Source organism: Anser anser, assembly GCF_964211835.1.
Source record: "Anser anser genome assembly, chromosome: 19".
Lineage (NCBI taxonomy): Eukaryota > Metazoa > Chordata > Aves > Anseriformes > Anatidae > Anser > Anser anser.
In genome coordinates, this window is record NC_139740.1 from 7475543 (window position 1) to 7502201 (window position 26659).

The 26659-nt window shown below is 65.4% G+C and overlaps 2 protein-coding genes across 2 annotated transcripts; one reads left to right on the top strand and one right to left on the bottom strand.

Moving 5' to 3' along the window:
- The first annotated feature begins 288 nt into the window (after positions 1-288).
- RHBDF2 (rhomboid 5 homolog 2) lies at positions 289-18009 on the top strand. The gene is made up of 20 exons (XM_083805467.1): positions 289-385; positions 4546-4657; positions 8669-8810; positions 9977-10126; positions 10236-10360; positions 10770-10962; positions 11056-11268; positions 11671-11799; positions 12279-12412; positions 12562-12768; positions 12958-13069; positions 13350-13424; positions 13775-13936; positions 14018-14118; positions 14598-14661; positions 14796-14890; positions 15093-15168; positions 15546-15646; positions 15886-16039; positions 16556-18009. Exons 4-20 carry the CDS (start codon positions 10001-10003, stop codon positions 16973-16975), a joined length of 2487 nt encoding a protein of 828 aa, XP_083661593.1. The 5' UTR covers positions 289-385; positions 4546-4657; positions 8669-8810; positions 9977-10000; the 3' UTR covers positions 16976-18009.
- AANAT (aralkylamine N-acetyltransferase) lies at positions 17371-25196 on the bottom strand. Its single transcript, XM_083805468.1, has 3 exons — positions 20065-25196; positions 19806-19960; positions 17371-19358 (listed from the first exon to the last, which is right to left on the bottom strand). The coding sequence occupies exons 1-3, from the start codon at positions 20219-20221 to the stop codon at positions 19053-19055; spliced, it is 618 nt and encodes a 205-aa protein (XP_083661594.1). The 5' UTR covers positions 20222-25196; the 3' UTR covers positions 17371-19052.
- Between the last annotated feature and the right edge of the window lie 1463 nt (positions 25197-26659).

A 26659-nucleotide genomic window follows, 5' to 3' on the forward strand; every position in this document is an offset into this window, starting at 1 on the left:
GCCCCACCCCCCCGAGACCACGCCCCCTGAGACCACGCCCCCTTTTAGCCCCGCCCCCCTTAGCCCCGCCCCCTTTAGCCCCGCCCCCCATTAGCCCCGCCCCCCTTAGCCCCGCCCCCTTTAGCACCGCCCCTTTAGCCCCGCCCCCTTTAGCCCCGCCCCCTTAGCCCCGCCCCCTTAGCCCCGCCCCCTTTAGCCCCGCCCCCTTAGCCCCGCCCCCTTTAGCCCCGCCCCCCTTAGCCCCGCCCCCTTAGCCCCGCCCCTTTAGCCCCGCCCCCTTTAGCCCCGCCCCTTTAGCCCCGCCCCCCTTAGCCCCGCCCCTCCAGGTGGGGGCGGTGCCGGCCGGGAGCGGCGGCGGCGGGCGCGGGGCGGCGGCGGCGCGGAGGTGAGCGGGGACCGGGGAGGGGGGGGCACGGGGGGGGCGCGGTGCCCCCGCGGTGTTTCGCTTCCCTTCCCCACCCCCCTCCCCGGCAGCCCCCCCCCCCCCCCGGCTTGGTTCCCGGCCGGCTTCCGCCTCCGCCCCGCTCCGGCGTGCGGGGGGGCACCGGGGGGGGGGGACCGGGGGTGAGCACCGGGAGGGGACGGGGGGGGAAAACCGGGGGGCTCGGGACCCCCCCTGCGGCTTCTTCCCGGCTGGGTCTCGGCCCCCGGCCCGGCTCGGGGGGTGGGGGTCACCCCACGCCCCCCCCCCCCCCCCCGTGGGTGCCAGCCCCCGGTTGTGCCCCGGTTGGGGCAGGGAGCCCCCGTTCCCCTTTCCGCCCTAACGGGGCGCAGCGGCAGCTTTCGGGGTTGTTCCGGGGCTCGGACCCATGCCCCTGGCAGCACCGGGGCTGGGGGGTGCCGGAGAGGGCTGGCACCGGGCTGGGCGCTGTTTTGGGGCGATTTGGGGCGATTTGGAGCCCGTCCCGTCGGGAGTGCCGCCCGCTGGGCTGTGGGGTTCGGTTTCGGTGCTGCTTTTGGGGTTTTCTCGATGTGCCCGTGGGCTGCCCCGAGCCCTTGGTAAATAAACCGACCCCGCGGGGGCTGTGCGGGGTCACCGAGGGGCTGGGGCGCACCCCGCACGGGGGGACCCCGGGCACGGCTGTTTTGGGGTGACTCCATGCTGCTTTGGGGCAAAGCCTCGCACCCCATCCCCTTTCCCCCTATGACACCCTCCAGCCCCCCCTCCCCAGGCCCGGAGCCCAGCACAGCGCGGTGCTGTGACCCCACAGGGGGGGTCCCCCGGGGGTTCCCTTTGGGAAGGGGAAGCCGCAGCCCCCGGCACCGGCACCCGCACCTCTCGCCGGTCACTCCCGGGGATTTCCAGGCTGAGCTCATCGCGGCGGCACGGAGCCCAGCACCGGGGCCGGGAGCCCAGCACCCGGCTTCATCCCCGTCCTCATCATCCTCACCCCCCGGCTCCCACGGGGCGCGGGTGGCGGGGGTGCTGCGGGACCCCCCGTTTGGGGGAGAGGTAAAAAGGGGGAGAAAACCACGTTGGGGGCGGACGGGGGTGGTGGTGGCACCCCGGGTTTTGTGCCCTGGCACCGCGCTGGCGTCGCTCTCGGGCGCACGTGGGAGCGCTCGGCGCGTCGGGCGCGTGGCGGGGGAACAATGGGGGCGGGCGCGCGGTGGTGGGGCCGCGTGGGGCCGAGATCCCACGGGGTTATAGGGCTGGCGGGGGCTCACCGCGGGGACAAAGCCCCTTGGGGTGAGCAGAAGGGTCGGGGGAGCTCGGGCTGGGTCCGGTTGTGGGGTTTGGCTGCGATGGATTGAAAGAGGGGGGCTGGCCTCGGGGTAGGGGTTTTTGTGCCCGGGGGGGGTCACTCCCGTTTAATTTGTGGTGTGCTCGGGGGAACCCCAAACGCATCCTGGCCTCGGGGTGTCTCCAGCAGAAAGCAGCCGCTTCCCGGGCAGGCTCGGAGCCGCGCTGACAGCCGAAGGAAACGGCGAGGAGCGGAGGGGGAGCGGGGGCCACGCGTCCGCCGGGGCCGGGGGGGCCGCGCGTGCCTTTGCCAGCCGGTCTGTTTGCTGCGCAAAACCCTCCAAACCTTTTAAATCGAAGCAGGGCCTGGCCTCCACCTGCATCCCAGGCGGGAGCAGGATGGACAGACGGCCCCGGGGCCCGCTGCCGGCCCCGCGGAGCTGCTGGTCGCTGATTTTGGGGACCGGGAGCGGGGGGAGCGCAGGCCCTGTGCGAAGGGAGCGAGTTACCCCAGGCTGCAGCCTGATTACTTCCCTTAAATCTGTACGAGCCCGTAAGTGATGGGCTCGGAAACTCTTTGGTTATGAAAAGCTTTTTATTTAATGACCTCTGGGCCCTGCTGGGCCAGGAACCAACAAGGGCCGGCAGCCGGGCTCTTTTGGGAGCGTTCGGGGCTCAGGGTCACGGCCGTTTCCCCAGCTCCGGGTGAGTGCTGAAAGCTGCACCTCTCCTTGCGAGTGTACATGAAAACCTTGGCGTTCTTACCCTTTTTCTCACATAATCACTTAAAAAAAAAAACAAACCACACACAAACCACCCCAAGGCAGTTCATCGGCTGCTGCTCTCCTAACGAGGCTTTTGGTTGGGGACTGGGGAGCGGGGCTGGCGCCGACCCCTCCCTCTGCCCGCTCCTGCCCCAGCTTTCTGCACTGATGCTGGGGGCTTGGTTTTTTTTTTGGGGGGGGGGGACCCCAACGCCCACCCGTGCTGCCTGCAAGCCGAGCAGCCCCCCCGGACCCTGTTTGCCCTCGCTTTGCTGTGGGTTTTGCCGCGGGCGAGAGCAGGAGGCTCGTTTTCACACAGTGCCTCGGTTTCCCCACTTGCGTGATGCCGCAGATGACTCAAAAAGCCTCCCGGTCTGCAAAACCCGCTGCCGGCCGCCTTCTCGAGGTGAGCGTTAGCAGCCCCGCGCCGCGCTGGCTGCCGTGGCCAGACCCTGCAACGCTCCTGGCCGGGTCCGGGCCGTGCGCGGTGCGGCTGGGTGCTGCCGTGGGACCTGGGTGGCCCGAGCACCCACTGCGGCCTCCCTGCAGCACCGGGGACACCGGGGGACCCCGGGGACACCGGGTCACTTGCTGGGAGCCGTGTGCCTGGTGCACCAGCTCCTTGGCCGTGCGGCGTGGGAGTCCCCCGTGGCGAGAGGGGCGAGCGTGGGCACGCACCGATGCGCTCGACACCCGCCTCTCCTTGATCCCGTCCCAGGGCGGCGGGGCCCTGCGTCCAGCGGTCCGTCGTTTTATTGCCTTTCACTTAAAGTTAATAATTCCTCATCCGTCCAGCTGACCGGGGCAGCTCGCAGCAGGGAGGTGGGGCCGGTGCCCCCGCGGACCGGTGCCCGCTGCCACGCAGCCTGCGTCAGCTCGGAGGTGCCTCCGCTCGCCGTGCGTCACGCGGCAGCTCGCGCCGGGGATTTGGTTTGGTGAGCCCCGTAATTCGCCGGCCTGCGGGAATGCTGGGGCCGGGGGGGAGGGCTGGGAGTGACCGTCCCTCGCGTGGGAGCTGTGGCGGGCGGCTCGGGCAGGTCCCTGTGCCTCGTGGGTGCCTCCTGCGCATCCCTTGGGTGCGGGCACCCAGCACCTCCGCGAGCGGGGAGCCAGGACCGGGGCACCCCTGGGGGCGAAGCATCCCTGGGCAGGGAAGGACGGTGGGGAGAGTGCTGGGAAGAGGAGGAGGAGGAGGAGGAGGAGGGAAACAGAGCAACTCTTGGCACCCAAGAGGCTGCAGAGTGTGCTCCTGGCACGTGTCCACGGCGATGGGGCAGGGGGATGCCGGCGAAGAGCACTCTGGGCTTGACGCTGGGCCAGGAGGAGGGCTTGGCATCCTCCAGCCGTGTTGGGCGTCCTCCCGGGACCGGGCTCGATGCTGGGCTGGAGGCAGAGCATCACGCGAGGAGCACCGGTGTGTGTGCGAGCCCTCCGCGCCGTGCTCGTGCCGCCTTGGATGGGGATGAGCACGGGGCAGGATGGACTGTTCCCGGCCGGGCTTTCCCGTGGGGCGCGCGTGCCTTGCGCCGACCTTCCTGGGCGGGTTTGGCCTCGTGGAGTTTGGGAGGGAAGGAAATGAGGCTGAGGAACCAGCTGATGTTCAGCTGCTGAGGCTTTGGGGGAGGGAAGGGTGTGGGGGGGCTGGCGGGACACGGCGAGAGCCTCGGGGTGGCTGCGCTGCGATAAGCAGCCTGCTCCAGGAGATAGGGAGCTGGTGGCCGAGAGGCTTTTCTTGGGCTTATTTTGCCGTGCTGGGGGCCCCACCGAGGGCCCGTGGCTCATCTTGTGCACAGGACGAGCTGAGTTCCTGCACGTGGCTCAGCATCACCTCCTGCCGCCGCGTCCCTGGGGTGCTCTGAGCCTGGGGGGGGACCCTCAGCAAACACAGGACCCCCCCGTGGGGCGTTTCGCCCAGCACGGCGCTGCTGTCGGGTGTCCGGTGCGCTCAGGACCGTGAAACAGAGCATTGAGGAAGTTTCTTGGTGCCGGCTGTGCCCTCCCTCTGCGAGCTGCTATCAAAGCCACGGCGTTTTGCAGAACCAGAGGAGGAAACGTCCGCCCCTTGCCCTCTCACACAAAGAATTTCGCTTTGAACAGGGAAGCGAGAACGAGCCCAGGAACAACCCGTGGCGTCCCCAGCCCTGCCGGAGCCGCGGCCCGCGTGGGAGCCCCTGATTTCAGCCAAGCTACCCAGGAACCGAACCTCCAGGTAACCGAGCAGCTCTTAGATAAAACCGAGCCGGGTTAATTCATCCCAGCAGCCTGGGAAATCTGGGCAGGGTCCACAAAAGAGCCATCCTCGCTTTTGGGGAGCGCTGCGGTGCTGACGGGGTGCCTGCGCAGGGTGGATGCGGGGCTGCCACAATCCCATGCGTTTGGACGGGGCCGGGCGCACGAAGAGCAAACCCCGGGGCGGGGACAGACGTGGGGGGGACATGTGGCACCCAGGGGCCTCTGGGTGCCCCCACCTCGGGGCTGCACAGGATGCCCTGGGATTTTGGGGTGGTTTGCAGGAACCTTTGGGGAGCAGCCCCCACGCCGCTGCGCTGCTCGCCGGGCTCGTGCCGCGTCGGCTTCCAGCGCTGCCCGCGGGAGACTTTTGCCCTTTGGTCGTTCGGAAGCCGTTGGCGGTGCCTCAAAGCCTCCACGTGCGAGTCTGCCCTGGGTTGGACTGGCACGTGGCCCTGGGCACGAGGAGGCGAGGGCGAGCGGGTTCGGGGGGCTCGGTGCCGCGTCCTGCAGCAGCGCCTGCCCAGCCGCTTGTCCGGAGCATCTCCGGAGCCGGGCGGCTTCGTGGCAGCCCTAAGGGAAGCCCGGTGGGTTTGTGCTGCACCACCTGCCCTGGGTGATTTTGCTGCGAGGTTGAGTGGATCTGCTGGAAGCCAGGAAGGAAGGGAATGACGCTGAGAGGTCTCTGTCGGAGATGGGAAGATTCCCGGCCGGTTATCGTGGGCGAGTCCTTCCCTTTCCGCGCAGATATCAGCTTCTTCCGAGAATGCTGCTGGGGAAACCTGGCTTCTGGAAGGGCTGGCGTGGGGAGAGGGCTGCTCCTGACTGTGGGACCATCCTCCTGCGGGGCCGCACCGGGGGAAGGCATCCCTAGCTGGATGCTGGGTTGGGCAGGACGTGCACCCACACCATGGGGATGGGAACCCCGTGTTTAGTGGTGCCGTATTCCCCCGAACCACACGTGCCCCCCAACGTGAGCCCGTCGCGGTGGGGACCCGGTGTGAGCAGCGGGGCTGCCCTCGCTCCCGGAGCCGAGGGAGCTCCGTGCCCGTGGCAGGAGGAGAGGGAAGCCTGGCGCAGCGTTATCGGCAGCCGGCAGCGCGGCCCCGTGGGCTGGCAGGCTCTATCTCGGCTGCGTGGTTTTGCTTCCTTCCAGGGCGTGCCGAGCACTTGAAACTCGCCCGGGATGAACAAACCGCGCCAGGGTTGCTTCACCTCCTGCCCGGCTTAGGAGAAGGCAGAGGAAAATCGCCGAGGGTTTCCCAATCGCCGTGAGGTGTGCGCCCGGGGAACCTGTTGGGCTCCTGCCCCGCACGGCCGCTCTCGGGTGAGGAGGTTTTGGGTTCGTGAGGATCGCTTGAGGAGCCCGAAAGGGAGCTGGGCTGGTCGGGGGAGGCTCGCTTGGCTTGGTGCCCCCCCGGGCAGAGGCAGCCGAGCTGAAGATGGGGATTAAAGCCCCTGGGAGGCAGCGCGCATGCCTGCGGCGCTCTGTGGGCACTCGTGCTGCACGCCTGACTGCCCACGAGCAGCCGCAGCAGCTCCAAACGTCCCCACAGACGTCGCTGTCCTGGTGTCAGACTCGGAGTGAAACCCCTCGGGTGTCGCGTTTGGCACCGGCGAGTCACCAGCCCTCGGCTGGGGCAGCGCCACGTCCGTCTGTCCCGTGGGACCGGGCGGGTTTCGTCCCTCTTCCTTAACCGACAGAGTCCTGTCTGCCAGCACCGCGGCTTTCCGCTTCAGCTGTGGGGTTTGGCTCATTTGCCTGCGGTGGTGGCGGCGTGCGCGCTCGGCCCCGGCAGGATCCGTGCCGGGCGTTAATGATTTACCCGGTGCTGGAGGCTGCAGCCCATCCTGCGGCGAGTGGGGTGGCTCGGACCGAAATCCCCTTGCTGCCTTCCTCCCTGAGCGCTGTGGGGTTGCGGTGTGATCCCGGTGCCCCGCGGTCCTACAGCCGCTGCGCGCCCCGGGGACTTCCCCGAGCGGCGCCTGCAGTTTCGGGCCCCGTGGAAATTCGAGGCTGACGACCACGAGCGCCTTTCGGCGAGACCCCGCCGTTGATGGATGGCCTGAGCGTGCCCATAAATGATTCACGAGCACGCCGCTCGCTAATGGACAGCCGGCCCCTCGCAGGGCTGCCCCCGGAGGGGTGTCTCCGGTGTCTCGTAGCGTGGCTGTGCGCGTTGCTGCCGGCCCTGCCACTCGTCCCTCTGCTGCCCGGTTGGTTTCTGGCTCGGAGACGCCTGGCACGGCCCATGCTGATGCCATGCACGAGCCGCGTCACTTTTTCCATCGCTGGGCGTGTTTCCTTGGGTCAGCGTCTCTCGTGGCTCAGCCCAGGGCTGGGAGCCGTCCCCGAGCCTCGCCTGGTTGAAGACTAAATCCTGCTCCGGGTAAATCCCCCACACCCATTGCTTGCTGCTCTGTGGTGATGTGGGGTCCCCAGGGCGTTTTTCCCTCTCCCTGGAGATCCTTTGCACCCCGAGGTGCCCCTAGGACGCGGCTCCCAGCTCACAGCACAGCTCAGGCCATGCTCACAGGTGCCGTCCCCCTTGTGGGTCACCCCCCCGGCGGTGTCACCCCCCCTGTCCCCAGCACGCTGCACACAGCTGTCCCCACGCCGGCGCAGCGTGTCACCTCTCACTTCCCTTTCCTGTCCCCGCTGCCGGCTGCGGACAGACGCAGCGGGGGCCACCTCGTCCACCCGTGGCTGGGCTCCCTGGGGACACCGCGATGATCCTGGGGCGGGCAGTGCCAAAATCTGCCCGTCCTGTGGGTTAAGAGGGCGAAGGGCTGAGCTGGTGGCGGCCGGAGCCCTGCTCCTCCTTGCCAGGCTTGCTCCGGGCACGGGCGCCGGATCGCCCGTTCTCATGCTGAGCGCGCAGGGCGAGGGCTGTGCCAGTGCTGGAAAGGCTGGGTGCGGGTGCCAAACGCGTGGGGAACGGGAAAATGTGTTCCCAGCCCCGTCCCAGAGGCTTTGTGCTGGCCCTGGGCGAAGCTCCTGGTGCCCCGGGTGCTGTGCTCACCCACGGGTGCTGCCCAGCCCCGTACCGGGGTGGCCGAGGGGACCTCAGCCATCAGAGGCTGCTCCCCTCCTCCCGCTGAGTGCTGAATTTTGGGTTAATTCGGCACCATGAGAAGTGCCCCAAGGACTGCAGGTGCCCAGAGGGTTAGGGCTGCCCAGCCCTGGGCGCACACACCGCAGGAGGATGAGGGATGCTGGTGGCCACAGCGGTGCCCCGGGGCGCACCCAGCTCCCGCTGCCGGGTCCCCGTCCCTGTCCCTGTCACGTCCCCAGCGCTGGCTCCAGCTCCTCGGGCTGCCCGGAGCCAGCCCTGCCTGCAGCTGGCATCTCGAGCTCATTGCTGGCTGCCCCGGGAGGAAAACAAACAGAGCCTGCAGCTCACCAGAGGGACGGAAAGTTTTGCTTGCTGGGGCTGGACCCGTCTGGCTGGCGCCCTCCCAGCCCAGCAGTCATCAAACACCTCGGCGAGGCGCTTGCATTTCTTCCTTGCCTTGTTGTTTTTTTTTTCCACGAGTATCTCGCTCGTTGAGAGCTTTGGCTGGCGGCAGCGGGTGAAAAATCCCCTCCTGCCCTGCGTGGTGGCCCAGCGACAAGCGGAGCGAGGTGCGTGGCGGCAGCAGGTGGCGTTTCCTCGCCCCCCGCCAGCGGCTGCAGCGGGTCCCCGATGTCCTGCGGCCGCCCCAAACCCAGCCCAGCGGTGGTGTGGGTTTGTGGCTGTGTCCCGCGGCATCCTGCCCTGCTGTTCACACCCAGCAGATCCCCAGGGAACGTCCCCACGCTCCTGTTGGCCTTACCCTGGCTTCGTCCTTGCGCTCCTGCTCCCTGGCTGCTTTCACAGCCCCATCCCCAGAAGCTGCGGCTCTTGGCTCTTCGTCCTCCTGGCAAGGAGCAGCCAAACCCAGCCCTTCCCCTCCTGCCGCCGGCGATTCCTGCGGCCCCGACCGTTCTCACCTGTGTTTTTTCTTGCAGCATCTCTCCCGCCAGGCAGAGCGGGAGCCCGGCCGTGCCCTGGGGCTGCCGTGCATGAAGGACAGAGCGGGAGGAAGGAGGAGGCCACCGCTGCCGGCTGCCCTCCAGACACGCTGCGTGGGATCCCTGCCACTCTTATGAGGTTGGGACATGCCAGTGGGGCAGCTTTTCGGGTGGCATCCAGCACTCCCCCTGCCACGCACACCTCTCCATGTCCTCGGCGTCCCTCCCCGTCCTCACCCTGCCCCACGCTCTGTGGGACACCAGCACCAATTTTAAGCCCTGCGCGTTCGGAGCGCCGGGCTGGCACCGGATGAGGCTGGTGGCTGCCCTCTAGTGCCGGCCTCCCAGGGAGCCGGTCCCGTGGGGACACCACGCTCCTAAGGCCGGGCTTTGCACGGTGGTGGGGAGCAGCAGCCCGGCAGGAGCGGAGCAAGTTACGGGGCGGCACAGCCAGGCTGGTGGTTGGGGTCCTGGGCAGAGAGGGGCCAGGCAAGAGGTACCCCGGAGTGGCGAGGTCCCTCTCCTGCCTCTCCGAGGTCCCTCTGCCCCGTGGCTGTGCCAGGCAGGGGATGCTCGTGAGCAGGGAGACCTGCACAGGTCCCCTCAGGGCTGGCACGTGGCCGGGGAGGCTGGGGAGAGGCCGTGGGGCTGAGCCTCCCGCTGGGAGCCCCATCATCCCTAATAGGATCTGGGACTGGCTCCCTGGTGCTCAGGTGGAATTACCTCTCCCTGCTGACCCACGAAGCTCTGCCCGATGTAGCCGGGCTGTGGGGACCCTCGGGAGGGGATTGCTCCAAGACTTAGCCACCTTCTGGCCGCTAAGCCTCCCGCTCCCTGCACGGGGAGGATTTCATCTGCTCTGCCTTGGCCCAGAGCCTGGTGTGCGCATGCACGTGCGGGAGGGGAGCGCTGGGCACCCCCTGTCCTGCAGAGTGCCAGCGGGTTGCTGCGTCTCTTTGCTACATGTGAAAAGCAATCTTGGGCTCCTGCAATATTTGGGCAAGGTATCCAGGTCTCTCCCTTGGAAAGGGAAGGGAACCAAGGGGCGAAATGCTGCTGCCGGCGGTGCAAACCCCTGGTCCCTCCCCAGATCAGAGGAGAGCAACGCGCATCCTTCCTGGCAAGGAGGGGAAACGCTTGCAGCATTCCCCTCCCCTCTGGGGGGCAAAGCCCCGTTAATGGTTAATGCTCTGCCAACATCTCCAGCACGATGCACTTACCCTGCGAAAGATAGGGAGGAGGGGACGCGGCGTATGGCCGTGGATGCCTCCCCCCCTCGCCGACTCCCCGCTCCCTCCCTCGCAGCCTGCCGCCCGCCGCCTGCCCGAGATGTCCTCCAGCGACAAGAACGGGGGCAGCCGCTCCGGCAGCAGCCGCCTGCAGAGCAAGAAGCCCCCCAACCTCTCCATCGTCATCCCCCCCAGGGAGGCAGAAGAGGACGGCGCCCACAAGGAGGTGAGCAGCAGCGAGCTCCGGGGGGCACCCATCCCAGGGGCACCCATCCCAGGGGCACCCATCGCCGCCCTCCCGTGCTCTGTTCCTGACGCTCTGCTCTGCCTCCCAGCCCGCCAAGGCCCCCATCTACCGCAAGAGCAAGAGCCTGCAGGAGCCCCGCTCGAAGGGATGCGACAGCTCGGAGCGGCGGCCGGGCTTTCGCCGGCAGACCTCCCTGTCCCAGAGCATCCGCAAGTGAGGGCTCGGGGGCGGCCGGGTGCCAGGGAGGGGGATCCGGAGGGAAAGCCTCGGGGGGTTTCGTGTGGCTCAGCCTGGGAATAATCCCACAGTAGAATAGTTTGGGGAAATTTGGGGTTGGGGAAACGTCCTGGTGGCGTTTTATGTAGGAGCTGCCCTAAAGCTTTGGGGTGCAGCAGCGCAGAGGTGGTGTGGTGTCTGCTGCGGTGCCAAAGGGAGCTCCCCCTCGGGGGCACCCCGACACCAGCAGCCGCCCTGCTGGAGCTGTGGTCAGGTCTATAGCGTGCCCTGCTCCGTGCCTAGCTGAGCCACGCGACCCCAAATCCCCGTCCTGAGGGCAGGGTGGGAATGTGGCACCTGGGGGGGGTCCCTCCGGGTGTGACGAGCGCGTCCCTCGCGCGGCCAGGGGCACGGCGGAGTGGTTCGGCGTCAGCAGCGACTGGGAGGGGAAGCGGCAGCACTGGCAGCGCAGGAGCCTGCAGCACTGCAGCATGAGGTACGGCAAGCTGAAGGCCGCCTATCGCGACATGGAGCTGCCCAGCCAGGAGGCGCCCTCCTTCCAAGGCACCGAGTCGCCCAAACCGGCCAAAATGCCCAAGGTAGAGCTCGGGGGGAGGGGGGGAGAGGGGGTGCGCGGGGACCTGCTGCCAGCCCGGCTTCCCCGCGCACCCACGCCTCCCTCCCTGCTGCAGATCGTGGACCCGCTGGCCAGGGGCCGTCCCTTCCGCCACCCCGACGAGACCGATCGGCCCCATACGCCCCACCACGTCCTGCCCCCGCTCACCCCCGGCGTCGTGTCCTTGGCCTCCTTCAACAGCGCCCGCTCCGGCTACGGCCGCCTGCCGCGGAGGAAGAGGGAGTCGGTCGCCCACATGAGCTTCAGGGCGGCCGCCGCGCTTCTCCGCGTGAGTTTTGGGGAGCAGGGATCCTCTCCTTCTTCCCGACCCGTTTGTCAACCCCCTCCCTCCCCTCTCATCTTCGTTTCTTGGCTTTTTGCTCTGCTGTTGTGCCCCGCTGCAGGTTTGAGGAGGAAGGGTGCTTTTTTGTTTCATTTGTTGTTGTTTTTTTTTTTTTAACCTGAACTCTGCTTAGAAAGAGAAATTTGGGTGAAAACTGCCACCAGGGTGGAACTGCCTTGCGTGGCATCCCTCAAAAAAAAGCAGCTTTTGAGTTTCACCGCAGACCTTTTGCTGCAGGGGACACCAAAGGGGACCTGCCGGGCTTTGGGGCGGCTGTGACAAACCCTGGGCGCTGCGGGAACCGGGGGGCTCCCTGTTTCTGACCCCCGTTTGCTCCCCCTGCCGCAGGGACGCTCGGCCCTGGAGCCGCTGGCTCAGAAGCGGAGGAGCAACAAGAGGAGCTTCGTGTACCCCAGCTTCATGGACGAGGACGTGGTGGATGCTGCCGATACCCTGGACTCCTCCTTCTTCAGTAAGGCAAGCGCAGTTCCACGCCGGCCGTCGGATTTTGGGGGTTCCCCGTGCCCCTTTGTGGGGGGCTGAACGTGGGGCAGGGCGCCAGTGGGGACGGCGGCTTGCTGCCACCCGCCCGGCTGCTGGGAGCATGGCTGTCACGTCCTAGTAGTGGGGTTTGGGGTCAGTCTGAGACCCAAACGGGGTTCTGGCTGTATTTGGGGTAGGAAGGGACCCCGGTGTCGGTGCTTAGCCCTGCCCTGGGAGCTTGGGGCACCGGTGGCTGCCGTGCCCAGCGCTGGGAGCCTGGGGCTCGGGGATGCTCCTCGGTGCGGGGAGGGCACGGTGCTGTCATCGTGGGGACATTCCAGCCCCTGCAACGTGCAGTCAGCGGGGTGTCCGTGGGGATCGCCCTTTTTCCGGGCTCCACAGCCAAGTCGAGCCCCGCTGGTGGCTTTGCTCCACGTTGGAGGCTTCTCACCTATCGCACGTGCCCCTTCCAGATGGACCTGCACGACGAGACCTACTCCATGCCGGACGACGTCTTCGAGTCGCCGCCTCTCTCGGCCACCTACCTGCGCATGCACTCGGTGGGGGAGGACGTCAGGGCGTCCCCCGAGGGCGAGCAGCCCCCTCTGTGAGTACCGGGATCTCCCGGCGCGGCCAGAGCAATGTCCCCCCCCATCCCTGCCGTGGGGCAGTGGCCAAGGGATTCCCCTAGCCCTTACGGATGGGTTATCCGCGGGGCGTTGCGCCGCCGGCACGCTGGGTTTCTCCTCTCCGCAGGCGCGAAGGTGCCCGGCTCGCTGCATCCTCCGCTGGCACCGCTCCCCGGAGGGGCAGGCGCATCGCTTCCAAGGTGAAGCACTTCGCCTTCGACCGCAAGAAGCGCTACTACGGGCTGGGGGTGGTGGGCAAGTGGCTGAACAGGACGTACCGCCGCAGCCTCAGCAGCATCGTGCAGTCGCAGCTGGAGAACACTGACAGCCACCGGTGAGGGGGGGGGACACGGCCCCCAGCTCCTTGGGGTTCCCCAGCTGGAACTGGGACATGTCTGCCCCTCAGAGCGGGGTTTGGGGCTGCTCCGAGTGCCCAAAGCTGCTCCGTCCTGGTGACCACAGCGTCCCAGTGCCCAGCCATCCCAGTTTGGGGTCCGTGACCACCATCCCCTTTGCTCCTCAGGCCGTATTTCACCTACTGGATCACCTTTGTCCACATCCTCATCACCTTGCTGGTCATCGGCACGTACGGCATCGCTCCCATCGGCTTCACCCAGCACGTGACGACAGAGTTAGTAAGTTTAAGAGCTACCAGCCGGGGCCGTGCCCTCCCAGGTGCCCAGTGGCACGGCTGGCTCCAAAATGTCACCCGGCTCGCTGCTGGGAGAGCCAGCCTGGTGCTCAGCAGGGCACCTCGAGCACCCTGCAGAGGGGTGAGGGGTGCAGCCGAGTCAGCCTTCCCGGGGTGACGGTGACCGTGGGGACAAAGCGGGGCTCAGCCCCCGCAGGAGGTGGCACCGGGGCAGGATGTGTCCCCCCCATAGCCAGCTGTGTGACCCTGGCCTTGCTTGGCAGGTGCTGAGGAACAAAGGCGTGTACGAAAGCGTCAAGTACATCCAGCAGGAGAACTTCTGGATCGGGCCCAGCTCAGTAAGAGGACGGCCAGGAGACTGGGTGCTCACCCAGCCTGAGGCTCTGTCCTCATCCCAGAGCCAAGGGGGGGTCCTCGGGGTGCTCCCTTCTCCTCTGCCCCAGCTACATGGCAGCAGCCCTTGTCCCAGCCTGATCTCTGGTCCCCCCCCCGTCCCTCTGGGCACCTCCTGCCTGCTCCCGGCGCTGCAGCATCGCGGTGGGATGCTCAGGGGAGACCCGGTCCCTGCCCACCTTCCGTCCTCTGGGGGTCCTGGGGTTGGGTCTGCGGGGCAGCTGCTGGCAGGGGAGGCGGGGATAGCCCCTAGAGCATCCCCCGGAGCACCCCCTGGAGCATCGCCTCCCTCCAGATCGACCTGATCCACCTGGGGGCCAAGTTCTCGCCCTGCATCCGCAAGGACCGGCAGGTGGAGCGCCTCATCCAGCGCGAGCGGGACCGGGAGCGCGGCTCCGGCTGCTGCGTGCAGAACGACAACTCGGGCTGCATCCAGACGCTGCCGCAGGACTGCTCGGTGCGTGCCGGGGTCAGGGTGCGCGCAGCGAGAGCGGCGCCCGCCTGCGCGCCCGCGCCCTGAGCTTCTCCGCCCCCGCAGGAGACGCTGGCGACGTTCATCAAGTGGCCGGGCACCAACGCGCCGGCCATGGGCTCGGGTGAGAAAAGGACGTCGGGGGCCGTGTGTCACCAGGACCCCAGGTACGAGGGGTGTCTGGGGAGAGGTGGTGGCCTGGGTGTGTGCGGGGTGCGTGGCGGGGGCTCCGTGGGGCCGGGTGTCCAGTTTGGATGCCTTGGGGTCACCTCTCCAAGGGGGGCTGGTGGCTCTTGCGCCACCGTAGGAGAGTTGGGGATAGGTAGGGAAATTAGGGTGGGTCTGTCCTGAATGTAATGGTGAGCCTGAAAGCCACCCGGGGGGCACTGTTGTCTTGGGGTTCATCCTGCCTGCTCACCCCTGGGGCGATGTGAGCAGGGACGTGCGGTGTGGCGGGGGGACACCCAGAGAAATTACCTGGGGGGTGTCGTGGCTGCAGCGGGCTCAGCACAGCACGCATCGCTGACTCAGGGAAGCTTGGGGAGGGGGCCTCTGCTGGTCTTGTGCCTGGGGGGGCTTCAAGTCAGGGGCAGAGCGGTGCTGGGGGAGACCCTCAGCGACCCCCACGTCCTCCTCCCACCACCAGGACATGCGAGGAGCCGGCCTCGAACCCTCCCCACGTGTGGCCGGACGACATCACCAGGTGGCCGGTAAGAGCCCGCGGGAGGACCTCCACGAGGGGACCTCCACAGGAGGCCCGCAGCCTCCAGCGGGGCATGGGGGGGCTGCAGGAGGCCTTCAGCAGCCCCCCCCCCACTTCGGCTCCTCTCCCTCCCGCGCGTAGATCTGCACCTACGAGACCAAAACCAACCACACGGGCTTGGCGCACATGGACTGCCAGATCAAGGGCCGGCCCTGCTGCATCGGCACCAAGGGCAGGTGAGCTGCAGGCACCGAGGCTGGGATCGGCTCCAGGCACCTTTTGGCGCCCCGTCGGTGTCCTGAGCTGTGCCAGGAAGGGGGAGGGAGGCCGTGGGGCCCTGGGGGTGGGACGCACGGTGGTTGCGGGATGCCCGGGGGGATGCACGGAGCGGGGAGCGCGCCCTGCCCCGAGCGAGCCCGCTGCCCGCCCTGTGCCCAGCTGCGAGATCACGACGCGGGAGTACTGCGAGTTCATGCACGGCTACTTCCACGAGGAGGCAACGCTCTGCTCGCAGGTGAGAGGGGCTGGCGGGGGGGTCGGGGCTCGAGGGATCGGTGTGAGTCAGGGGGACGCAGGTCCAGGGGCTTTCCCGGCTACCAGCCGTGCTTGCTAACGTCGGGTAGGAGGAAACACAGGGCTGCAGCCATTGCACCACTGTCCTTGTAAAGGCACCTCCTGGGCAGGAAAGCGTCTGCTGGGGCACTGGAGGTGCTCGGGTGATCCCTCCCCAGCACCTGGACAACACGGGTGCCCTCTGTCCTCTGGGGTCCCTTCCCTGCCGGACACCTGGCACCGCTGCCCTCGCCTCCCGGCAGCCCGTCCTTCGCTCCCCGGCGGTGCTGGGCTGGGGTCTGGGCTCCTGGCACCCCCCGACCCCGCCTGCCCTTCCAGGTGCACTGCCTGGATGAAGTCTGCGGCCTCCTGCCCTTCCTCAACCCGGAGGTCCCCGACCAGTTCTACCGCCTGTGGCTGTCCCTGTTCCTGCACGCGGGGTGAGCGGCGGCCCCGTGCCTTTGGGATGGGGGCACTGGGGTGACCGGGGACCTCAGCGTCCTTCGGCACGGCCTGTCTGTGGTCCCCGATGGGCTGGGAGGGACGAGAGGAGGAGCACCCCCAAACCGCAGCACCGGAGGGTGCTTTGTGGGGTGCCCCATGTCCCCGGGCAGCGGGTGGGAGCGCTGGGCAGGGGCCGTGGCGGGGCGGGGGTCTAACGCAGGACCTCTTCCCCCAGCATCATCCACTGCCTGGTGTCGGTGACTTTCCAGATGACGGTGCTGCGGGACCTGGAGAAGCTGGCGGGCTGGCATCGCATCTCCATCATCTTCATCCTCAGCGGCATCACGGGCAACCTGGCCAGTGCCATCTTCCTGCCGTACCGCGCGGAGGTGAGGGCGGCTTGCTGGGCTGGGGGGGGCTCTTGTTGTAACACCAACCCCCCCGGACCAGCCCCTGGGCTTTGGGGCCATGCTTGGGCGCTGAGCAAACTTGCTTGCGGCCAGGGATTCCGAACGTGAAGCATCACCCTGAGCCCATTTAACTCCCCGGGGATAAAAAAAGGTGTTTTTAATCAACTCCTGCCCCAGAGGAAGGTTCGGTGAGGGGCCTGCAGCGCCCAGCACGGAGGGGGGGTCTCTGCCCCACGTGTGGGGCTGGCGAGGGCCACATGTCCCCACGTGTCGGTGTGCGTGCGGGCGGGCAGATGGCTAATCTGCTGGCAGCGGAGCCTGCGGGCTTTAGAGGGGATCACGCAGAGCGCCCTAAATCCGCTGCGGCGCGGTGGGGCCGGGGGCTGCGGCGTGGGAGGGGGACGGGTGCGCCTCGCAAGGGGAAACGGTCCCTGGGGACACGGGGACGTGGCCGGGTGGTGTGTCCGTCCCTGACCGTCCTGCCCCGTCCCCCAGGTGGGTCCGGCCGGGTCCCAGTTCGGCCTGCTGGCCTGCCTCTTCGTGGAGCTCTTCCAGAGCTGGCAAGTGCTGGAGAAGCCGTGGAAAGCCTTCCTCAACCTCTCCGGCATCGTCCTCTTCCTCTTCATCTGCGGGCTCCTGCCCTGGATCGACAACATCGCCCACCTCTTCGGCTTCCTCAGCGGCCTCCTCCTCTCCTTCGCCTTCCTCCCCTACATCACCTTCGGCACGGTGGACAAGTACCGCAAGCGGGCCATGATCATCGTGTCCCTGCTGGTCTTCGTGGGGCTCTTCGCCTCGCTGGTGGTCTGGCTCTACGTCTACCCCGTGAACTGGCGCTGGATCGAGTACCTCACCTGCCTGCCCTTCACCAGCAAGTTCTGCGAGAAGTACGAGCTGGAGCAGGTCCTGCACTGACCCCGCCGAGGGGACGCGGCCCCGGTGGCGCGCGGCGGGGACGTGGGGCTGGAGCCGGCCCCGGCTGCACTCCTGGCACGGCCGGGCCGTAACCGCTGGGGCTGGGGACCTGCGGGGCGAGGATGGGGCCGAGTGGGAGCCGTGCCCCCAGTCCCGTCCCGCGTCCCCCCGCGGTGCCACTCATACTGTGAACACAACCCCCTTTTTGTAGGGGCGCGTATTTTTTTTTATCCGTGGCTCTTCGCCACGTCTGTTGTCTCGGGGGTGCCTGGGGACCCCCCGGGGTCTCTGCGGCTGCGCTGTGGCTCGTCCCAGCCCTTTCCTAACCCGTTCCAGTGGGATTTGGCCCCCCAACAGCTCCTGCCTTGTCAGCCTTAGGATTTTTAATTTCGGAGTTGTTTTTCTGAATGCAAGCAGTGAGCTGCAAGGGGCATCCCTGATGGTTTCCCCAGCTGTGGGCTCCCTGGAGCTTCGGCCCCACGATGCTCAGAGCTGAGGTTTGAAGTATTTTTGTCCCACTTTTGTGCCTGGTGCTCCCCCAGGGCCTCAGAAGGAGGCTCGTGCTTCTCCAAGCGGGCTCCTCGTGGAGGATGGCGGATTTGTTCAGCTCCTTCTGAAGCCCAGGCAGGGCTCGGCTGAGCGCGGACCCCTGGGGACACCTCTGCTGCTGCCCCGGGTCCCCGGTGCCACCTCCTGTCCTCCTTCCAGGTGTAGGGACCCGGGTAACTGGGTGGCTCCTCCGGGCTGCCTCGGCGCTGGTGGGTGACAGTGCTGGAGGACGGGGACAGAGCCAGTTCCCCAGCAGGACGAGCACCCGAGTGCTGGGGGCTCGGCTCCACGCGCGCCCCCCCAGTGGTGCCTGCACCCCTGCTCCGCCGCGGGCCGGCCGCAGCCCCGCTCCTTCTCCCTCCGGTGCTGCTCCAGCCAAAGGCAGGTGCCTCACCTCGTTGGTCTCTTTTTGATACTTTTTTAAAAGCCGTGTTTTGTTCTGGGTTTTTTCTCCCCTTAATAAATTTCTACCTGTATTTAATGAGATGCACGAGGCCTCGTCTCCCTTGGCGCTTTTAGGGGGTTTGGTGATGTTCGTTGTAGGGAGAGGAGGAGGTGGGATTGCCGGGGGCCGTCCCTGCTCTGCAGGGCGAGGACTCTTCCCTGTATCCCCCCAAATCCCTCCTGGGGCAGTGGCAGGGTTTTGAGGACAGCTTCCTTGAGCAAAAGGGGAAGCGAAGTGACCCACAGAGCCTCCAGATGCTGTCAAAGGGCAGAGCTGCCCCAAGCCTGCATCCCGCCTTCATCCCCCCTTCCATCAAATGCCCTGGGGAGGATCTGCCCCGCCTTGGAGCTGAGACACCCTACAAGGTGCCGAATGGTTCCCAGCCATGTGTGCCAAGAGGTGACGCTCAGAGCTGGGGACAAACACACACAAGCTGCGTAGAAAACAACCGCTGTATCTTTATTCGCTGCTTCACGACAGACCAAGGCATTTGCAGAAGGATTTTCCTGGGAAGGAGACATGTCTGTGTGTAGGACTGGCCCTGCGGGGAGGCTCTTGGGTGCACAATTCAGGGTGGCCATGGGCAGGGGGACACCCCCGGGGGTGGCTGCGGGGACCCTGCCTGTTCTGGGGGTGCTTGGGGAGGGCTTGGCCTCCTCTGGGCTCGCTCATGGGGTTGGTGTGAGCGGGAGGGCGCTGGGAGAGGGGCGCCAGGCTGGGGGCTCGTGTGTTTATAGGGTCTCAGCCTTTCCAGCCCCAACGGTGCCCCTGGGCTGTGCCAACCCCATGGGCTCCCCTTGGCAGCCCCAGCTAAAGAGGAGACCAGCGGGCTTGGCGCGTGCAGCGGGGCCGGGCTGGGTGTTCAGGCCCCCAGCCCTACGGGGGGTGTTGGTGGCACACGGGTGACACGGGGCCGAGCTCATCCCCTGGCCAAAAGGCAGATGTGTCGGCAGGGAGCGTGACCGGGGCCAGCGGGGAAAAATGTGCATCCGTGAGGGGAAAAACGGAGAGGCCTCGCTGCTTTTTATCCCCTCTGCCTCCCTCCAGCCTCCCCCGGTGGGGCAGGGGCTGGAGCGGGGGGGCTCAGCAGCCGCTGTTCCTGCGCATGAAGGCATGGCCCCGCACGGCGTGCTGCATCTCGGTGAAGGCCAGCGCGCCCACCGTCACCTGGCAGGGCCCCAGCGCCTTGAAGCCGCACTTCTCGTAGAAGGGCACCAGGAAGTCTTCGCACATGAGCACGGCGCGCCGGGCGAAGGGCAGGCACCGCAGGTACTGCAGGTAGCGCCACATCAGGATGGAGCCCTTGCCCTGCTGCCGGAAGGTGCGGTGCACGGCCAGCACGTGGATGTGCACCGCCGTGCCCCGCGGCTTGTGCAGGGTCAGCGCCGCCTGCGGGGAGGGAGCGGGGCAGTTAGCGGGGCCGGGGGCCGGGGCTGCTGAGGATTGCGAAGGTAGGAGTGGGATGTGGGGGTGTGGTCTCTAAGCTGTGCTCCCAATTCATGGGGAGCCCCCCCCAGGCTCGCCAAGGGCTCCCTCCAGGTCTCCAGGACCTTCCAGCGGCACAGCACAGGGCTGAACTGCTTTCCCCAACAGATTTGGCCCATCTGCTTCCAAATGGCATAATTAAAACCATTGCCACCACCCCAAAGGTGTCACACAGCCGGTGACGCCCCTCCCCTGGCTCCCCGCTCAGTGCCATCCCCGCTCACCTGCCCCCTGCCATCACCGGAGGCTTTTTAGTTTTAATTTTCCCCATGCTGGGCACCCTCCCGTTCCCTGCTCCCGGCCCCCAGGCTCTCGTGCCGCCTCCCCCAGCGCGCACAGGGCAGCTCGTACCTGGCTGAGCCTGTCCTGGTCCCAGAGGGAGCCGATGATGAAGGCCACCAGCCGCCCTTCCTCGAACCAGCCGAGGGAGAGCTCCGGGCACAGCGTCAGGAAGTGGCGGATCTCATCCAGGTGGAGCGGGCAGTCCCCAGACACGGAGATGAAGGCTGGAAGGGGGCCGGCGGTGAGCACGGCGAGGGGCCGGGGGCGCGCAGAGCACCCACGTTGGGGCTGGCTGTGACGGGACGGGGGGGGACGGGCAGCCCCTTACCTTCTCTCTCGATCTCGAACACGCTGATGGCATCCTCGGGGCTGAGGCAGCGGAACTCACTGGCGGGCAGCGTGTGGCGTCGCTGGCGCCCGGGCGAGTTTTGGGGGCACCGCAAGCGAGCGGGCTTGAGGAAAGGCGACGTGCTGAGCACCGGCATCCTGCTCCCCTCCCGGCGCGCGGCGGCGTTTATTTGGGGCAGCCTCCGTCAGCTCCGGCCCCGGCGGCGTCACGGCAGCCTTTATCTCAGCCAATCTCCTCCAGAGCTCTTAGCCGCCGAAAATACCTGTTGATCGCACGCGGGATTAGGCTGCTTGCCACCCTAATGTGCGTGTGTATAGGTGCACGCAGGAAATACCCACCCACGGTGCCCCCGCTGCTGGTTTGCCATCCCTGGAGCTGGCACAAGATGTGGCCATTGCGAACCTCCAGCCTTGGGGACCGAGATGGGGACCGGGGGTCCGGGCTGGGGGACGGGGGTTTGGTGTGTGCAGCCGGAGGCAGCCTGTGCTGCTGGGGTTTTATTCCCCTTCCCGGCTCGCTCAGTGGGTAAATGATGTGGTTTAGCCCCTGTTAGGTTGTGGCCGTGCTGGAAAATGTGGCTGGGATGTGTCGGGGCAGGGCAAGTGGGTTTGCAGCTGCTCTGGTGCCCACAGCACCAGCAGCCACAAGGGCTGGGCAGGGTCCCCTCCACCCATCGGGGTGCCCTTGCTGAAAGGACGTGGAGTTGGGTCCTGCACACCGCAGGCAGAGCTTTGCCTGGGGGCAGGGAGATGCCATTGCCCGGGGACGTTACCGTGACGTTGGGGAGGCCGAAGGGCTGCTGCAACCAGGTGAGCACATGGCCAAGAAGAGCTCTGCAGGTGAGAAATATCCCCGAGGCAAGTCCAAACCCACCCTCCCGGCTTGGTGAAGGTGCTGGGTGCTGATACTCATCATCTCCCTGCTTTTTCCCCATCTCCCGGCCGTGCCCAAAGCTCCCTTGCAGTCCCACGGCTGTGCCCCGGCCGCCCCATCCCATCCACCACCCCCCAGCCAAATCCCCTCGCTTGGGTCAGGTCCTGCGTGGTTAAACCTGCCTCGCGTTTCGTGCACGGTCAAACCAGGTGAATAAATCCAGGGAGAACCACAACCTGAGCGAAAGCGAGCACGTGTGGCCCGCGGGCAGGAGCGGCGCGAGCAGCTCCAGAGCTGACCAATACTCGAGCCGCTTGCACCAAAGGCAGCGCGGAGCCAGGTCATTTCTGAACGCGTTCGAGAGGTGCCGGCTTTCCCTGCTAATTATAGGCTTGCCCCCGGCTAATAGGATTTACAGAAACAAAAGCATTACCAGCGCAAGCGGTGCGCAGGGCAGGAGCGGAGTAAGCTGGGAATTTTCCATCTGGAGGCGCTGAGGGCCGGGTGCTGGAGGTGCCTGGTTTAGGCAGGGGGAGGCGAGGTGGGGTCTCGCTGGGGTTTGGTTTCAGTGAGTTTTGCTGGTTTAGCAGGGGCTGTGTCATCTAAGGGACTGGGTCTGTTAGGAAGAGGTGTTTTCTTTGGCGGGGGAAATATTCAGCATCCCCAGCGCCAGTTCTGGTCACCAAGGGGCGACAAGCTGAAAATGGTGCTGGAAGGGAGAGCTTCGTGCTGCCGCGAAACGCCTGCAGGAGGGAGGAAAAGCAGCGGCTGAGCTGGAGGCAGGCGTGGTTTTTTTTTTTTGTAGTGTTGTAGGGCTTATCGTCGACTCTTCTGGATCTCCTCATCCCGCTAATTGGATCAGGGCTCGCCCAGCCCGGCAGCTCCGCAGCAGGCGAGGAGGGGGCCCTGCATCCCCGCTGCTGGGTGCTGGGCGCCTGCTGGAGCCGGCCCGCTGGCCTCTCCGCCGGCACACGGGGCCGTGCGTGGCAGGAGCAGGGGCTGTAAGGACCTGCAAATGCTGGAAAGTCTCTCTGGATACATTTACCCACAGAGCTGGGGGGTTCAAGATCTCTTGCATGAGCTCAGTTTGTGTTAGAAATGGATGGGAAAGGGGAACCAGGCTTCTCCAGGTATTTTTGGAAGCTTCTCGGGACCCCAACAGCAACAGCCTGGAGCAGAAGTCGGTGATGCGGGGAAAAGGCTGCTCTTTGGCTTGCTCTCGTGTTTTTTTTCCCCTCCGGCGCTTTATTCCTGGCAGCCCAAATCAGATAGCTGGAGGGCTGATGTGTTGGTGTTTCTTTCCTGGAAATGAACTTTTTCTTTTTGCTTGGCTTCTCAGCTCCCTGCAGATGCAAAGGTCTCTGGCGTGCGGGGAATACGCACACCGAGAAAGCTGCGCAGGGCATGCCATGCATCAGAGGGGAGAGCAGAGGAGCTGCTGGCCCCCCCAGCCCCATACCCCCGCCCGGGGCTGTGTGGGGTTGCTGGGGGGCACCTACACGTGGGCAGCGTCCGGCCTGCAGAGGTGAAGGTCCCCAGCCGCAGAGTAAGTGAGAAACAAGAGGAAAATCCTCTCTCCCTGGCCCCAGAAACTCTTTTTCCAGACCTTCCTGAGCTGAGCCCCATACATTGGGGGCTGTAGCAGCATAGAAAGTGCACTCTGTAAAATTCCCCCCTATTTGTGTTTGTGCACTACAGGGACCAAAGCATCCACATGGCCCGCAGAGGTGCTTGCGTGTAAAAAACAAAACAAACAAACAAAAACCAGGTAAGTCTGCAGCACCCCCCTGGTGGCATCTTTTTCTTATATTAGGAATATCTGCCTGGAGTTGGAGCTTCGATTCTTGAATGGTTTGGAAGCAGCAAGGACTCATTCACCCAGATTTTTGGCCAAATGTTCTTTGCAGAAGAGTTGAAACTCTTCTCCCACCCCGAACGTGGAGGGTTTGGATGAGAAGACTCGCTACACCCAGACTTTAATAGCAGATGGTGTCGGTGCAGGGCTGCGATGAGAGCCGTGCTCTCACCTCCTCCAAAGCCCTGTGCAGGCAAGCCGAGCTCGGTGTACCAGCTCCCTTCCCTCCGGGACAATTCCCCGCACCCTGAGCCACCGGGGCTGGCACGCGGCAGTGCCTGCAGGCTGCCAACTGCCCCCGAGGCTGTCAGCACCACGGGCACACAACAGAACCGTGGGCTTACCGGGCTTACCGGCCGTGGGACGGGGACCTGGCGATGTCCCTCCGCCAGCAGAGCCACCTCGCAGCCACGGGAGGGGAGAAATCCGGCTGCAGGGGCTCGTCCGCCTCGTCTGCTGCCACGCACGGAGCCCCTGCTTATATAGTTGTTATTCATGGAGCACGTGATGAAGTTCTAAGGAGTTTATAACCCCGATGAAAGATGGGGAGAGGTGAGAGGCTTTACGGTGACAGGCCAGCAAAAGGATCCCGTCAGGCTGTTGGTGTTGGTTTGTTGGTGGATTTTTTTTTGTTGTTTTTTTTTTTTCTTCTCCCCTGGCGTGAGTGCCTGCAGAGGGATAAAGCATTTAGCTGATTGCTCCACGCTGAGTGCTCGGGGTGAGCTGGCAGGCAGGGAGAGCAGAGGACTTGGAGGAGAGAGAAGTGCACCTGGCCTGACCCAGACCTGTCCGAAGGCAGCCCCGCAGAGCTGGATGTGCTTGTCTGGCTTCCAGAGGACGTGTCCTTGCTCAGACAACGCACAGAGCCTGTGCCTGAGCACGTGTTTAGTAAGTGTGGTGCCAGCTCTTGGGGTTCAGCCATAAATTCTGCCCCCCCAGCAGGCTGCGAGCTGTCCCTGGCAGAGCAACAAGTGTAGTCAGGGCTTTTATAGCAGAGCCTGATTCTGATCCTGCCCTCGTGAAACCCGTGTGGCTCCTCTGGTGTTCGGGGGCACTGCAAGGGTTGGGTTCAGCTCTGGGAAGTAGAAAGAAGTGACGCCAGGCACTGTGGGCTCTGCATATGTGGTTGCTCGTAGGATTGGGGCCAGAGGTAGGGCTTTCGCCCCACGCAGCTTCCCCCGAAGACTGAGTACCTCTGCCCCGCAGTCTGAGCTCGCTGGGAATCGTTACACAAGGAACCAGATAGGTGAAACCAGTAGTATTTGTTCCCACCGGGACAAGTGTAATAAAATGGAGATTATCCCAGGCGTAACCTCCTGGAAAGGAAATGGCTGGTAAGATCAGCAGAAATAATAATTAAAAAAAAATGTCGGCATCATCATTATCATCAGGAACCAGCCGCGGCTCTGAAAGGAGCGCGGAGCTGCCAGGCGGAGCTGGCCCCGCAGCCCCCAAGCCCTGCCAGGGCAGCTCGGGAGCTGCTGTGTGTTGTAGCCACAGGCAGAGTGACCCGGGGCTCAGCCCTCACCTCCCTGTTCTAGATCTTTTTTTCATGGAATCGAAACAGAAAGATGCCCCAGTGTGTTTCTGCTGTTCAGAAATGGCATTTCAGAGCAACTCCCAGCCAGGAATCAGCCGCGCGGCACAGGGGCTGGGCTGTGGCTGGAACAGTCGAGCAGGGATGCTGCTTTCTGCCCACCGCGGCAGGAGGGTCAGCCTGGTCCATCCCTCCCTGCTCCTACAGCTGCAGACGGTCAAAAACGGCATTAAGGGAGAACCACGGCAGCGTGCTGAGATTTAGACACTTAGCAGTGCTCTCAGCTCCTTCAAAGAGCCCAGCGTCGCCGCTGTCTCTGCAGCAGGCTGCTCGTCAGCAGCCCTCTCGGGGCAGCGAGGGACAGGGACAGGCAGCTGGGGCTCTGCTCGGCCCCCCTCTGCCAGGGCTTGGCAGGGAAGGGACACGAATGCAGCTCCGGGGCTCCTCAGCCCCCTCGTCTGCGCTGCAAATAGCACCGGGTCATCCCGCTGCTCCGGGGATTAAGCTGCTTGGGGTAGCTGCAGCATTCGTCATCTCTTGGCCTCGAGGGGCTGCTTTGCAGTCACAGGGAATGAAGGTGGCATCAGGGTCCTTCCCCGGGTGGCGTCATCCCAAACTCCTGTGACTATTCAGCCTCTATGATCAAGCCAGATGCTGCTCACTTCCCCATTTTTGCAGCTTCTCCTGGCTTAGCCAAAGGGAGCCGTGTACCCGAAAAGGGCCGTGCTTTTCTCCTGGCTTGCACGCAAGTGGCACGACACGGACAGCAGCAGGGCTCAGCCCCACTGTAGGGTCAGCCACGGGCTCTTGTTTTATTCCTACTCATGCCCTGCCCTCCCACCAGCTGCCCCAGGCAGCAGCACAGATCGGCAGCGTGCGAGCGCTCGGCATCGCTGAGGCTCTGCGGCAGGATGGAGCTCTTGTGGCTTCCTCAGTATTCCCAGCACTTGCCAGGCTGGCTGCCTGCTGCTTTTACCCCGCAGTGCTCCCTTCTCGCCTTGTCAAGAGCAGTTCGAAATCTCCAGCAGGTGCTGCAAAGCCGGGGTGCCTCCATCCGCTCCACTGGAGCAGGGTATTCATCGCAGCTCACATTGTGAGCCGATGTGCCTTCAAAATAGCAATGCAGGGCTGCTCTGGACAGTGGCCATGTCCCCGGGCTCTAAATAGACCCTAGAAGGGCTGGTTCTGCCTTGAAATGTTAATCTGCAAATGTGCACATATGTGGATTTCCTCTGGCGTGTTCCTTTTGGCTCATCAGTGCAGTCGGTTCCTCTCTGGCGAAGGTGCAGAGCGCTTCCCTCTGCAGTCGCAGGAAGCTAGGGAAGGGATGCTGCATGTCAAAGGATTTGGGATCTCTCTGATCCCAGGGGAAGCAGGCTTTGAGCTCCGGCTCTGACCTGCACCTGAGCAACACATGCCTTTGCAGGGCTGGGAGATCTCCTTGCTGCTCCTCTACATGGGACTCTGAGGAAAGAGTGCAGACAGAGAGGGGAGGGTTTCACCCAAGGCTGCTTGGCCAGGGCAACTTCAGCCTAAAGCAGGGGTGGGAGACCCAGCCGGGACCTTTCTTATCCCCTCCCTAGAGCACAGGCACTTGGCAGTGATTAGCCTCCTTTCCTTCTCTCTGCTGGGCTGCAGTAGTTTGTAACTAGGTCATGGACACTCGTAACACAATCCCCATGACGAAGGAGGACTGAGTTCAGAGCGGGCTGCTCCGGGAGGAGAGGGCTGGGCAGGTGGGAAGGGCTCCAGCAGCTCCTTCCCTCCCGTCCCAGACCTCCAGGCATTTTAGATCCAGCTCTGCCTTCGGGACGCGGCAGCTGGGTGATGTTACTGGGTCACCCTGCCTCCCACAGCTCTGCAGGAGCTCTCCTGCCCTTGGCTCAGCACGCTGCTAGCGGGAGCCGGGGTGACCCCGTGGAGATGGATGGGCTCCGGCTGCCACTACGGGGAAGCCAAACCCTGCATCCCACAGCAAGGCTGGGCCCGGACCAGCCCCGTCACGGGGCTTGCAAGGTCTTGGTCTCAGCAAAGAGGATGAGAGGAGGGAGGGGAGGAGGATTGTGCGTGCATAAAGATGTAGGTAAGCAAGGTGAAGCCACTCGGAGGCCATTTGCAGCTGGGGTGGGGAGCGCCAGAGGTGCCTGAGCAGGGCAGCAGGAGCAAGGAGGGGAGGGCAGGGTAACCGTAAGCAACATGGGGACACAGGGCACTTCCCTGCTCACCCCTAAGGGCTCCTCTCTCCAGGGCAGGGCTTTCCCCTGCCCGCCCAGCTTCAACAAGATTGCTGGGCTCACCACGGCACCTCC

Excerpts from the sequence above, each read along its gene's own strand:
- RHBDF2 (XM_083805467.1), top strand. The coding sequence starts at position 10,001 with ATGTCCTCCAGCGACAAGAACGGGGGCAGCCGCTCCGGCAGCAGCCGC. Across the intron at positions 12,413-12,561 it reads GAGGGCGAGCAGCCCCCTCT|GCGCGAAGGTGCCCGGCTCG; the intron begins GTGAGTACCGGG and ends TCCTCTCCGCAG. Across the intron at positions 14,119-14,597 it reads GTGTGTCACCAGGACCCCAG|GACATGCGAGGAGCCGGCCT; the intron begins GTACGAGGGGTG and ends TCCCACCACCAG.
- AANAT (XM_083805468.1), bottom strand. The coding sequence starts at position 20,221 with ATGCCGGTGCTCAGCACGTCGCCTTTCCTCAAGCCCGCTCGCTTGCGG. Across the intron at positions 19,961-20,064 it reads GTTCGAGATCGAGAGAGAAG|CCTTCATCTCCGTGTCTGGG; the intron begins GTAAGGGGCTGC and ends GCCCCCTTCCAG. Across the intron at positions 19,359-19,805 it reads ACCAGGACAGGCTCAGCCAG|GCGGCGCTGACCCTGCACAA; the intron begins GTACGAGCTGCC and ends CCCTCCCCGCAG.